This window comes from Mandrillus leucophaeus, unplaced genomic scaffold, assembly GCF_000951045.1.
Source record: "Mandrillus leucophaeus isolate KB7577 unplaced genomic scaffold, Mleu.le_1.0 Scaffold538, whole genome shotgun sequence".
In the NCBI taxonomy this organism is placed as follows: domain Eukaryota; kingdom Metazoa; phylum Chordata; class Mammalia; order Primates; family Cercopithecidae; genus Mandrillus; species Mandrillus leucophaeus.
In genome coordinates, this window is record NW_012105786.1 from 1,391,706 (window position 1) to 1,403,979 (window position 12,274).

The following is a 12,274-nucleotide window of genomic DNA, read 5'->3' on the forward strand; positions in this document are numbered from 1 at the left end:
ATGCCAGGATACCAGAACAAAAAGATTCCCAAAGGAAAAGACAGAACTGGTTTTAAAAATAATAAACCAGGCCGGGCTCGGTGGCTCAGGGCTCTAATCCCAGCACTTTGGGAGGCTGAGGCGGGTGGATCACAAGGTCAGGAGATCGAGACCATCCTGGCTAACACAGTGAAACACCGTCTCTATTAAAAATATAAAAAAATTGGCCGGGCGTGGTGGTGGGCGCCTGTAGTCCCAGCTACTCGGGAGGCTGAGGCGGGAGAATGGCGTCAACCCAGAAGTTGGAGGTTGCAGTGAGCCGAGATCGCACCACTGCACTCCAGCCTGGGTGACAAGTGAGACTCCTTCTCAAAAAAAAAAAAAAGTAATAAACCACAATATCTGTTTGAGACTACTAAACTACTGTATTTAAAGGAGGTCAGGAGAATAAACTTATATTCTGTTGACTAATTGTATTTTAAAATATTAACCATGGATGAAGCAGAATCTCTCTGGGGATAATGATTCAAGTAAATATCCGGACAGTCTAGGATATCCAGTTATTATGGGAAACTAAAGGAAGCACTAAAGGTTGGTTTATGAATATTTTCAATGTTCCTTTAGCACATGTTGAAGTTTTTTTCTAAGGCTTACCTTAAGCATTTTCCCATTTTGAATTTAATCCAAAGTAAGTCTCTCCCCTCCCTTCTAGGCCATCATCTTTAAGCCATAAAATGCCCTTTGTAGGTGGAACAGGTCAGAAGACTGAATGCTCAAGCTGCATATGGAGTTAACATGGCAACAACACAGAATGTGATGACAGCAGACTCTAGAATCTCATTACATCAGTTTATATTAGAACTGTTCTGTAGCTCAGCTTTCTCAGAAGTTGGAATTCACATGGCTGTGGAATATGTTTCTACCTTCACTGTTCAAGGAGTTATCCAACAAATCCAAGGGTGGGAAAACAGCTGTATGAGGACAATAACATATATGACACCTGCACAATCCTTTACCTTGGACCATCTCTCTCACCAGCTGCCTTCTACATCCCTGTCCTACTAACTCCTTCTTCTTTCACTTGAACATTCTTTACCCCAGATTTTTGCATCCTTCAGTGATACGGAAAAGCAACTGTTAGAGACTTTGGCCTAAAGATACATTGAGAAGGGAAAAAAAAGTTTAATAAGTAGCACATGTCCTTGCCCCCACAAATGAAACAAGCCTCATCCACCTTAGCAGTAAAGTATGCCATCTGACTGCTTGGGCCATTTGTACAGATTACGGGGATATGCTGTGCCACTATTACTCCTCAGAACAACTGATACTCACCTAAAGGCAAGGTTAACAGAGTTATTAGAAAAGAAACACTATCCTTTCTTATCCAAACCAATTTGGGTTACTGTCCCCATAACAGGTATATGTGTATTTGTATAACTACCTATGACATGAAACACCCCCTCAAATACTTTCATTTACTGTGCAATCTCCTGATCCTAAATACTACTACTGCCTCTAGCCTTTGCTCCCTTCCTAACACCCTACTCAGGAAACCCTTGAACAAATTCCTTTTAAGAGACCCAAAGCTCTCTCTAATGTTCAACATACGATGATCGGATTTGTAATTTGATTTTAGTTTACATACAAACTAATAAATTAATCTCTTACTGTTTCATGGATGCCGGCAGAAGACATGAGATTCCTGGGTTAGAGACAGAAGACTTACGTTACTTACAGCACAGCAAAGCAGCATGATCACCAGGACATTTATATTAGTTTTCCTGGGTCCCACATTGCCACAGGGGCAATGCAGAGGGCCCAAGGACACTTGCATTCACAGTGGATTGTGTTACAGGAAAGAAGGCTGAGCTTAAATGATCTACCACTTCTACAGTAAGTAGTAAGCAAACCTGCTAAACCTGCTCTTGGTCCTGAAGGGAAACAGTAACTCATTCTTCAAGGTTGCTCACCACAACCCTGAAAAATGGCCCACATAAAGAATGACCAGGGCCTTACATGCGTGGCTCATGTAGCAAGATGTCTGGGAGCACAAGAAGCCCAAGGAGGACTGTCTGTCTCTGTAGCAATCTATTAAATTTTCCCTCGCTTGTGAGATTACTGTCTTTTTTTCCTAAGCCACACTAAGGTCTGATTGTCATTTTCCAAAAGGATCTCTTCTGCACATTGCAAGAACAGAATATGTAATGCTTATAAAGTTTCTATAAGAAATTTTTCTTTGAAAAATTGGGCCAGCTTGTTGTTTAACACTCCCACCAATGGCCTCTAAAAGAAGCATCTGCTCACTGAGCTACCCCAAAGGAAATAATTATTTGTAACTAAATCTCAACATTGTTAATCACTGCTGCTCAGTGGAGGTAATAAAGAGGTCAGATCACTCCCCCGACCCTATTCAAGCAAATCTATGATTATCCAGACACAAAAAAAAGGTGTTTGGGTGTGGTGCATTTGGAGGATGAGGAAGAAGATCTAGATCTGCTCAGACATCAGAAAAGAAATATCATACCAGTACAGGTAATATCTAGAAGCTGTTTAATATTGTTCTACATGAAGAACTTACCTAACCCTCTAAATGTCTGCAAATTGCCTCCTTTTGGCTTATTTTTAAGAGAACCAAAATTAGACTTAGCCCAAAAGCAAATAGTAACCCCTTATAATGACAAGCATCTAAAACATGTTCATCCTTCAATTCATTCCCAATTCTCTTTATTATCAATTCCATGACCCCAGGTACCTTCTGCTTTTATCATGCCCTATGGCCACCCAACCCTCCTCCTTTTCTACAACAGCCACTCTATTCTCACCAAGGTCAATATTCCATCATTATACTCACTATGCCCAATGAACCTTTTGTTTATCTCTAACCACAATTACCACTCATTAAAATGAAAAGTTCATCATGATTGCTCAGGTGGATATTAGAAAATCTTTTAGAATAAAGCTTCTCAAATGTTAGGGTGTGTAAGAGTCATCCACAGAGCTTGTTAAAATGCAGATACCTGAGCACTGCTCCCAGACATTCTGATTTGCTAGGTCCGAGGTATGTCCTGAGAATGTGCATTTCCCACACTCCCACAGGCAAGATGGGATGCTGATGTTGCTGGTCCACAGACCACAGTTTGAGTAGCTCTGTTCCAGAACATATGGGTCACTGACGACCCCCAGAGTCAAGGCAGAAGCATCTTTGGAGGTACCTCATAGCAGCTGCCTATATAAGCTGGAGTCTAGAAAAGACAGTGAACAACACCAGGGCTGAATGTCCCCCTCCTGGAACCTAGATGACAAGTCTCTTCAGAGAATCTATATTACACATGGGGAGAAGTTGGAGGCACAAGGGAAGAGCCCTGACTGGGACTGAAACCTTAACACAAAGAACAAGCCCCAAACTAAAAATTGAATTAACTTGAATTGACAAATTTAAGTTTTTCCACATTATTCAAAACAAATATTGTGAAGTACTCTGAATTCAGCTATTGAAAAATGTACATCTGTAGCTGATCTGAGTGTAGTATTATTTTTCAATAATAATAATACAAACTATTCAATTCATTACATTAATTTAGTTGTTTTTATAAATAGTTTATCAAATGTGCCTGATTGTGGACAGTAACAGTAATGTTCATTTTTAAATTAGCACCAGGTAAACTGTTGTATTTCCTTTCACTACAACATTACACTCTATCCACATAAGTTCCCTGTTTGTAGTTGGTTACCAAGATGACACAGCTGTCTGTATGTGACTTGCGAGGCAGAAAAAGTATGGCTTTTTTATGAATATAGCACAAATATTGGTTATTTCTATTTTATAGAAATTCTACTTTCAGAATTTTCTCATCCATATATTATTTTCTTTTGAGAGAAAGAAGGTTATTAAAATTAATTCACTGAATAACTCAGAAACAGAAAGTCAAATACTACATATTTTCATTCATAAGAGGGAACTAAATAATGTGTACACATGGACATTGAGCATGGAATAACAGACAGTGGACACTTCTAAAGGTGGGAGGGTGGGAGGAGGTAAGGGATGAGAAATTACCTAACGGGTACAATGTACACTATTTGGGTGATAGTTACACTAAAAGCTCATACTTTGCAAAACAGCCATGTAACAGAACTGTATTTTTATTCTCTAAATCTACAAAAATCAAAATTAAAAAAATAATTTCAAAAAATAAAATAAATTCACTAGACAGTAGTTACTAAAAGCATTCTAGTCAAGAATATAGAACACGACACAATCAAGGGTTTGAAATGATGCAAAAACAAGCTGGAAGTAGTTTTGAAACAATGAAAACAAAAAGTATGTATTCTAGGCCAACAAGTACATCTGCATTCTAGCAACATTAGACAATTTGTTTTCTTCTCTATACTCTCCACATCCTCCGCCTTTTGCCTCTCTATCAAGCTCACCCTAAAAATCCCCAAATCTGAATCAACTCAACCACCAGGGTTCTTACTCTCATATATGAAATGGCAATAACTATTGAAAAACAGAATCAACCAACAGTGAAGACTGGTACGTAGTCTTGAATCTCAAATGGGGAAACCACCTCCTGGGTAATCCTTATGAAAGTTTCTAGTTAATTCCCTCTTCTACTCTCCACACCTGCTCTTCCAAACTTTCTTCCTTCACGTGTTCATTCATCATTAACGCAAATACTTCATGATAATTTATCATGTGCTGGATGATAAACTGTGCTAAGCACTGGGAACACCACAGTAAACACATTAGTGCAGATTCTTAAGGAGGTCAAAGTCCTAAGACATGGAAACTGATAGAGGACAGGAGAGGGATAGTATAGGGAAGAGAAAAATAAAGCATCTCACTCTTCTTCCTCAAATGTGTCAGTGTCCATTCACCTCCACCCTAGCAGATGGCCTACAGTCCACCCTCCCTGAAAAAACTAAAGTTATAAGGCAGGAACTCTTTCAACTTCCAACCCCTACACCCACAAAGGTATCTACTTTCTTTCTTTTTTCTTTTTTTTTTTTGAGACAGAATCTCACTCTGTTGCCCAGGCTGGAGTGCAGTGGTGCAATCTCGGCTCACTGCAACCTCCGCCTCCTGGGCTCACACCATTCTCCTGCCTCAGCCTCCCAAGCAGCTGGGACCACAAGCGTCCACCACCACGCCCGGCTAATTTTTTTGTATTTTTAGTAGAGACAGGGTTTCACCGTGTTCACCAGGATGGTCTCGATCTCCTTACCTCATGATCTGCCCACCTCGGCCTCCCAAAGTGCTGGGATTACAGGCGTGAGCCAGCGCACCCAGCCAAGGTATCTACTTTCTATTTCATAGAGTCAGAAACACCATCAATTGTAAGAAAGAAAAAAAAGTTGCCAATAAAATTATGATTCAGTTCTATAATGCTATTAATTGATGGTAAGAAACATCTCCATTTACGAGACTTAAAATGTTAAAAATGTTCATCTTAGAATTAATGAAATACAGTAGGTTGAACTCACCTGTTCCTTCTTAGGTTAGGCTTAAAAAGGTATTCAAATGGAATTGAGGTGAGTTTCATACATGGGTATTCACCTTGAGAGGTGAAGTCTGAATTCAGCAGGTATTTCACATACACCTTCACCTTATCCCCCTTCCCTTTATCCCCTAGGATACTGTTTTTAGAGCATTCTGACACTGTGTACTTTCTTAAGTGGGGATGAGTAAGGCGAGAGGCAGTGCAGCAGAGTGGTAAAGTGTACAGACTCTATCCCTTACCAGTGAGTTGCCTAATCTTTCCCAGACTCCACTGCCTTGTGTCTAAAACTTCAGAGTTAATGTGTATATTAAATGAGATAATGAATATAAGACATTTAGGACAGGATCTGGAAAAAATTATTGATGGAGTTGACTTCCATTTTCTTCTGTAATATCTGTGTAGTCACAGAACTGGGGTCTTTTTTTCCCCCCCTTATATAACACGTAGAATTACCATAATTTTGATTTTGTATATATTGTATCGATTGTACTAAGCATTAGAGACTTGTAGAAATCTAAGTATTACTCTTGGTGTCAAGGTATTGGGGTACCCAGATTCATTTGTAGATGTGCTGGTACAGTGGATGGATGTTGGACACTTCAAGTTTTGAAGAAGGCACAAGAAGATCACTAGATGAGGCTTCTGAAGACAAATGTGTCCAAATTGGAATCCATGGCCAATAGCATATAAGCTCTAAGAGTGTAAGGGCTTTGTTACCACTGTACTCATCCACAAGTGTGTAGCTCATAGTGGCTGCTCAGAAAACATTTGTTTTAGAAATGAATGAATCTGCAAATGTGTTCTTTCTGTCTTTCTTAAGAGTCTATTGGTTATTATATTTATAGATTTAATGGCAACAGGGACATTGATTAGGAAGATGACAAAATGTAGAGAAGAGCTTAACCTTTTCCAAGCTAGTACTTACTCCTTTACTAGGGGCAGCAATGCTACTTTATATTGTCAGTTTCCATGTTACCAGATACTATCTTGAGCTTAATAAAGTTTCCCTAGAGTCTGCAAGTGACACGATTCTTTCTTCGACATGTTATCCCAATACCTAAGGTGTACTGCTGCTAAAAAGGTCAGGTGACACTTTGTTTCATAGGTTATTTCCTTTGTTTTATTTTTGATATATTTTTTAAAAGGCCCTTTTCCTGCATCTTTACTCTTGCCCTCTGTATTGGCTTCTTCCCTGTGGCCCATAAATATGCTCAAGTATCTTCTCAGGTGAAAACACAAAATACATGTTCTCTGAACCTGATACCCCTTCTTAATTACACATCCTCCTTTCATCTAAAGTCAAGTTCCTTGAAATAAGCATCTACCCTTCTGGTGTCCACATCTTTACCTCTCTTTCATTTGTCCAGGCCTAGATCAGGTTTCTGTACTTATCACTACCCACCAACTTCTCCTGCAAAGTTTCTCAATAAGTGACCTCCTAAGTCTCAAATCCGGCAAACACAGTTCAGTACCTATTTTACTTGACCAAACACATTAGAAGTGAAAGGCTACTGTTAAATGTATTTTTCTAGTTCAGAGGTTGGCAAACTACACCCTGCAGGCCTAATCTACCAGCCCTCTGTTTTTGTAAATAAAGCTTTATTGGAATGCAGCCATACCCATACTGCCTATGGCTGCTTTCATACTACAATGGCAGAGTTTTGAGATGGAGGCTGTGCAGTCCTCAGAGCCTAAAATTCTTTTTTTTTTTTTTTTAAAGATTGGCTGTTTTTTAAAATTGTGTTTTCAATGAGAAATACATCATCTGTTTACAAAATAACTCTTGAAAAATCCAAGGAGTACAGATACTATAAAACTAAAGCAAACTCCAGTTATGAGACACTACATACATCATGCAAAAACAACAGCCTCATCTCCAGGTTATGAAAACTAAAACTAAAAAGTCACTACATAGAAAAGGTACAAGTTTTCAACTTGGCAGAACTTGGGTGGTGCAGTTACACAAAATGTTTAATAAACAGAATTGTTTTCCCCTATGTGTAAACAAAATGACAAGACTAAACCTGTGCCTGGCAATTTCAATCTAACTCTGAAGCTACACAAAATACACAGACACCTTATACACTTCACCTGTTGGCATGACCATATGACCATCTTTTTTTCTTAGTTGGTAGAGGGAAGGGCAAGGTGACTATGCAGAGCAAAGATATGGGGAGTAGAAATATTGTATACTAGACATTATAAAGTCACGGTGAAAAGAAAACCTCAATTAATGCATAGCCTAAGGGGGAAAAGACTACACTCCAACTTCGCAAAGTTAATTTAGAAGGATAGGGGAAGAGTTTAACTGCAGTTTAACATGAAAAATGCATATATAATAGAATGGAGTGCAATGAAGGATTCGTGAAATATACAGCCTAAAATTCTTACAGAAAAAGTTTGCCAACTCCTGTTCTAGTACATTTAATACATCTGATCATTTCCTTCTAATTATAAAGCAATTCATTTTAAAAAAGATTTTAGATATAGTGCAAAGCAACTTTATTATCTCAACTTTCATTAGCATCTAAAACAACATGAGACATGCATTATTAACCACATTTTAAGATAAATAAATTGAGGTTTGGTTCAGTCTTTAACGGCTAGTTAAAGACTGAACCAGGATTCTTGCTTGGGTCAGAATGATTCTAAAACCTGTGACTTTTTACCACTATTCTGGAAATCTTGCCCTCTCTTGGTTTCTGTGACAACTTTGTCCTCTGGTTCCCTGCTCACTGCTTTGACCAGTCATCCGTCTTCTTTTGCAGGCTTATCCACCTCTATCCACTCCTTCAGTACTGGTTCCAGAAAGCTCTGTACTCCATTCTCTTCTCTCTTCCCATGCTACACATTGTGCTTGAGCAATGGCATCCGTTCCCACAGCATCCAGCTTCTTGTAAAAGCTTCTTATGAAAGCTGGTATATACCCACTATACTGTGGGATCCCCAAAATGTGAACAACTTTCCAGGGAGAAATGCTGCACTCAGCCTTTAGCAGTTCCTTTCATGGGTGGCACATGGATGGCTGCTCATGCTGGCAGTGGCTTCAATCTCTTAGCAAGTCCTGCCCAGGAAGGTCTAGCATCTGGCTGCAGGATGGAAAGGTGCTTCGCACTTATAGCTTTTTTCTTGGCCTTTAGGGTTTTAGTTAATAGGACCCTAAAAGACCAAAAGCATCACTCTTAAACATCTTGCTAGATTTTCTTTTGAAAAATCTGTTTTACTTGTGAGACTTTGCTTTGTTCCTGCTAGATCTCCAGGGTCCAGACAGCGCCTGTCACAGAGTAGACACTCACACTGAATGAATATGGGGACTTCAGTTGTTACTGTTAACTTTTCTTTTTTTAAAAGAAATTCATAGAAGAGGACTAAATGGCAAATGAATGAAGAAAAGTTCGATCTTACTGGTGTTCAGGGAAATACAAATTGAAAAATAATTAGTTACGATTTCATCTTCATCAGGTTGGCTAAAATTAAAAAGTCTGACAATATAAAAATTTGTATAGGAAGATAAGAATTCTCATATACTGCTCACAGGATAGTAACTTGGTATACTTCACGGAATAATTTAGTAATATATAATAATAACACAGTCTATTATATAGACTTCAAATGTATACTTCCAAGAAATTCTTCCACATATGCCTAAGGAACTATGAAGGCAGGTGTTCAATAAAGAATTGTTTATAAGAGCAAAAACATGAGGATTCCCGGGTAAGATGGCCAAATAGAAACAGCTCCGGTCTGCAGCATCCAGCGAGACCAATGCAGAAGGTGGGCAATTTCTGCATTTCCAACTGAGGTACCTGGTGCATCTCACTGGGACAGGTTAGACAGTGGGTGTAGCCTATGGAGGGTGAGGTGAAGCTGGGTGGGGTTTCGCCTCACCCAGGAAGTGCAAGGGGCCAGAGAACTCCCTCCCCTAGCCAAGGGGAGCTGTGAGGGACTTGCTGTGAGGGACAGAGATATCCGGCCCAGATACTACACTTTTCCCATGGTCTTCACAACCCACAGACAAGGAGATTCCCTCCAGTACCTGCGCCACAAGGGCCCAGGGTTTCAAGCACAAAACTGGGTGACTGGGAAGATACCAAGCTAGCTGCAGGATTTTTTATTTTTTTTTGTACCCCAGTGGCACCTGGAACACCAGTGAGACAGAACCATTCACTCCCCTGGAAAGGGGGCTGAAGCCAGGGAGCCAAGTGGCCTAGCTCAGCGGATCCCAACCCCACAGAGTACAGCAAGCTAAGATCCACTGGCTGGAAACTCTCGCTGACAGCACAGCAGTCTGAAGTCGATCTGGGATGCCCCAGCATGGTAGGGGAAGGGGTGTCCACCTTACTGAGGCTTGAGTAGGCAGTTTTCCCCACATGGTGTAAACAAAGCCACTAGGAAGTTCAGACTGAGTAGAGCCCACTGCAGCACTGCAAAGCAGCTGTAGCCAGATTGCCTTTCTAGATTCCTCCTCTCTGGGCAGGGCATCTCCGAAAGAAAGGCAGTAGCATCAGTCTGCGGCTTACACATAAAACTCCCATTTCCCTGAGACAGAGCACCTGGGGGAAGGGGCAGCTGTGGGCGCAGCTTCAGCAGACTTAAATATTCCTGCCTGCCAGCTCTAAAGAGAGCAGTGGATCTCCCAGCACAGTGCTCAAATTCTGCTAAGAGACAGACTGCCTCCTCAAGTAGGTCCCTGATCCCTGTGCCTCCTGACTGGGAGACACCTCCCAGCAAGGGTCAACAGACATCTCACACAGGAGAGCTCCAGTTGGCATCTGGCAGCTGTCCCTCTAGGACGAAGCTTCTAGAGGAAGGAGCAGGCAGCAATCTTTGCTGTTCTGCAGCCTCCACTGGTGATACCCAGGCAAACAGGGTCTGGAGTGGACTCCCAGCAAACTCCAACAGACCTGCAGAAGAGGGGCCTAACTGTTAGAAGGCAAACTAACAAACAGAAAGCAATAGCATCAACATCAACAAAAAGGAAGACCACGCAAAAACTCCATCAGAAGGTCACCAACAACAAAGAACAAAGGTAAATAAATACACAAAGATGAGGAAAACCAGTGCCAAAAGGCTGAAAATTCCAAAAAACAGAATGCCTCTTCTCCTCCTAAGGATCACAACTCCTCGCCAGCAAGAGAACAAAACTGGACAGAGAATGAGTTTGACGAATTGACAGAAGTAGGTTTCAGATGGTGGGTAATAACAAACTCCTCTGAGCTAAAGGAACAAGCTCTAACCCAATGCAAGGAAACCTTGATAAAAGGTTACAGAAATTGCTAACAAGAATAACAAGTTTAGAGAAGAACATAAATGTCCATGCATGACCTAATGGAGCTGAAAAACATAGCACAAGAACTTCATGAAGCATACACAAGTATCAAAAGCCAAATTGATCAACCGGAAGAAAGGATATAAGAGATTGAAGATCAACTTAATGAAATAAAGCGTGAAGATAATATTAGAGAAAAAAAGAATGAAAAGGAATGAACAAAGCCTCCAAGAAATATGAGACTATGTGAAAAGACCAAACCTACATTCAGGTGTACCTGAAAGTGACAGGGAAAATGGAACCAAGTTGGAAAACACACTTCAGGATACTATCCAGGAGAACTTCCCCAACATAGCAAGACAGGCCAACATTCAAATTCAGGAAATACGGAGAACACCACAAAGATATTCCTCAAGAAGAGAAACCCCAAAACACATAATTGTCAGATTCACCATGGTTGAAATGAAGGAAAAAATATTAAGGACAGCCAGAGAGAAAGGTCGAGGTACCCACAAAGGGAAGCCCACCAGACTAACAGGAGATCTCTCTGCAGAAACTCTACAAGCCAGAAGAGAGTGGGGGTCAATATTTAACATTCTTAAAGAAAAGAATTTTCAACCCAGAACTTCATATTGAGCCAAATTAAGCTTCATAAGTGAAGGAGAAATAAAATCCTTTATAGACAAGCAAATGCTGAGGGATTTTGTCACCATCAAGCCTCCCTTACAAGAGCTTCTGAAGGAAGCACTAAATATGGAAGGGAAAAACCAGTACCAGAAATGGCAAAAACACACTAAAATGTAAAGATCATCCACACTATGAAGAAACTGCATCAACTAATGGGCATCAACTTATGATGCCAGCTAGCATCATAAGGACAGGATCAAATTCACACATAACAATATTAACCTTAAATGTAAATGGGCTAAATGCCCCAATCAAAAGACACAGACTGGAAACTGGATAAAGAGTCAAGACCCATTGGTGTGCTGTATTCAGGAGACCCATCTCACATGCAAAGACACTCATAGGCTCAAAATAAAGGGATGGAAGATTTACAAAGCAAATAGAAAGCAAATAAAGCAGGGTTTACAGTACCAGTCTCTGATAAAACAGACTTTAAACCAACATACATCAAAAAAGACAAAGAAGGGCACTACATAATGGTCAAGGGATCAATTCAACAAGAAGAGCTCACTATCTTAAATATATATGCACCCAATACAAAAGCACCAAGATTCATAAAGCAATTTCTTAGAGACATACAAAGAGACTTAGACTCCCACACAATAACAGTGGCAGAATTTAACACCCCACTGTCAATATTAGACAGATCAATGAGACAGAAAATTAACAAGGATATTCAGGACTTGAACTCAGCTCTGAACCAAGTGGACCTAATAGACATCTACAGAACTCTCCACCCCAAATCAACAGAATATACATTCTACTCAGCGCCATATAGCACTTATTCTAAAATCAACCACATGATTGGAAGTAAAAGACTCCTCAGTAAATGCAA

At 40.2% G+C, this 12,274-nt stretch overlaps 1 protein-coding gene across 5 annotated transcripts in view; it reads right to left on the bottom strand.

Annotated features, from left to right (window-relative positions):
• The window catches only part of RMDN2 (regulator of microtubule dynamics 2), a 128,959-nt gene that overhangs the window by 102,239 nt on the left and 14,446 nt on the right, over positions 1-12,274 (bottom strand). For 3 of the 5 annotated variants that reach the window (XM_011997343.1, XM_011997346.1, XM_011997342.1), the window contains exon 1: positions 634-785. The exons of the other annotated variants lie outside the window; for them this stretch is intronic. In XM_011997343.1, coding sequence (XP_011852733.1) covers positions 634-650 — 17 coding nt within the window. In that variant the 5' untranslated portion in view covers positions 651-785. Of the gene's footprint in view, positions 1-633; positions 786-12,274 lie in introns of those variants that run through there. 5 annotated transcript variants of the gene reach the window in all.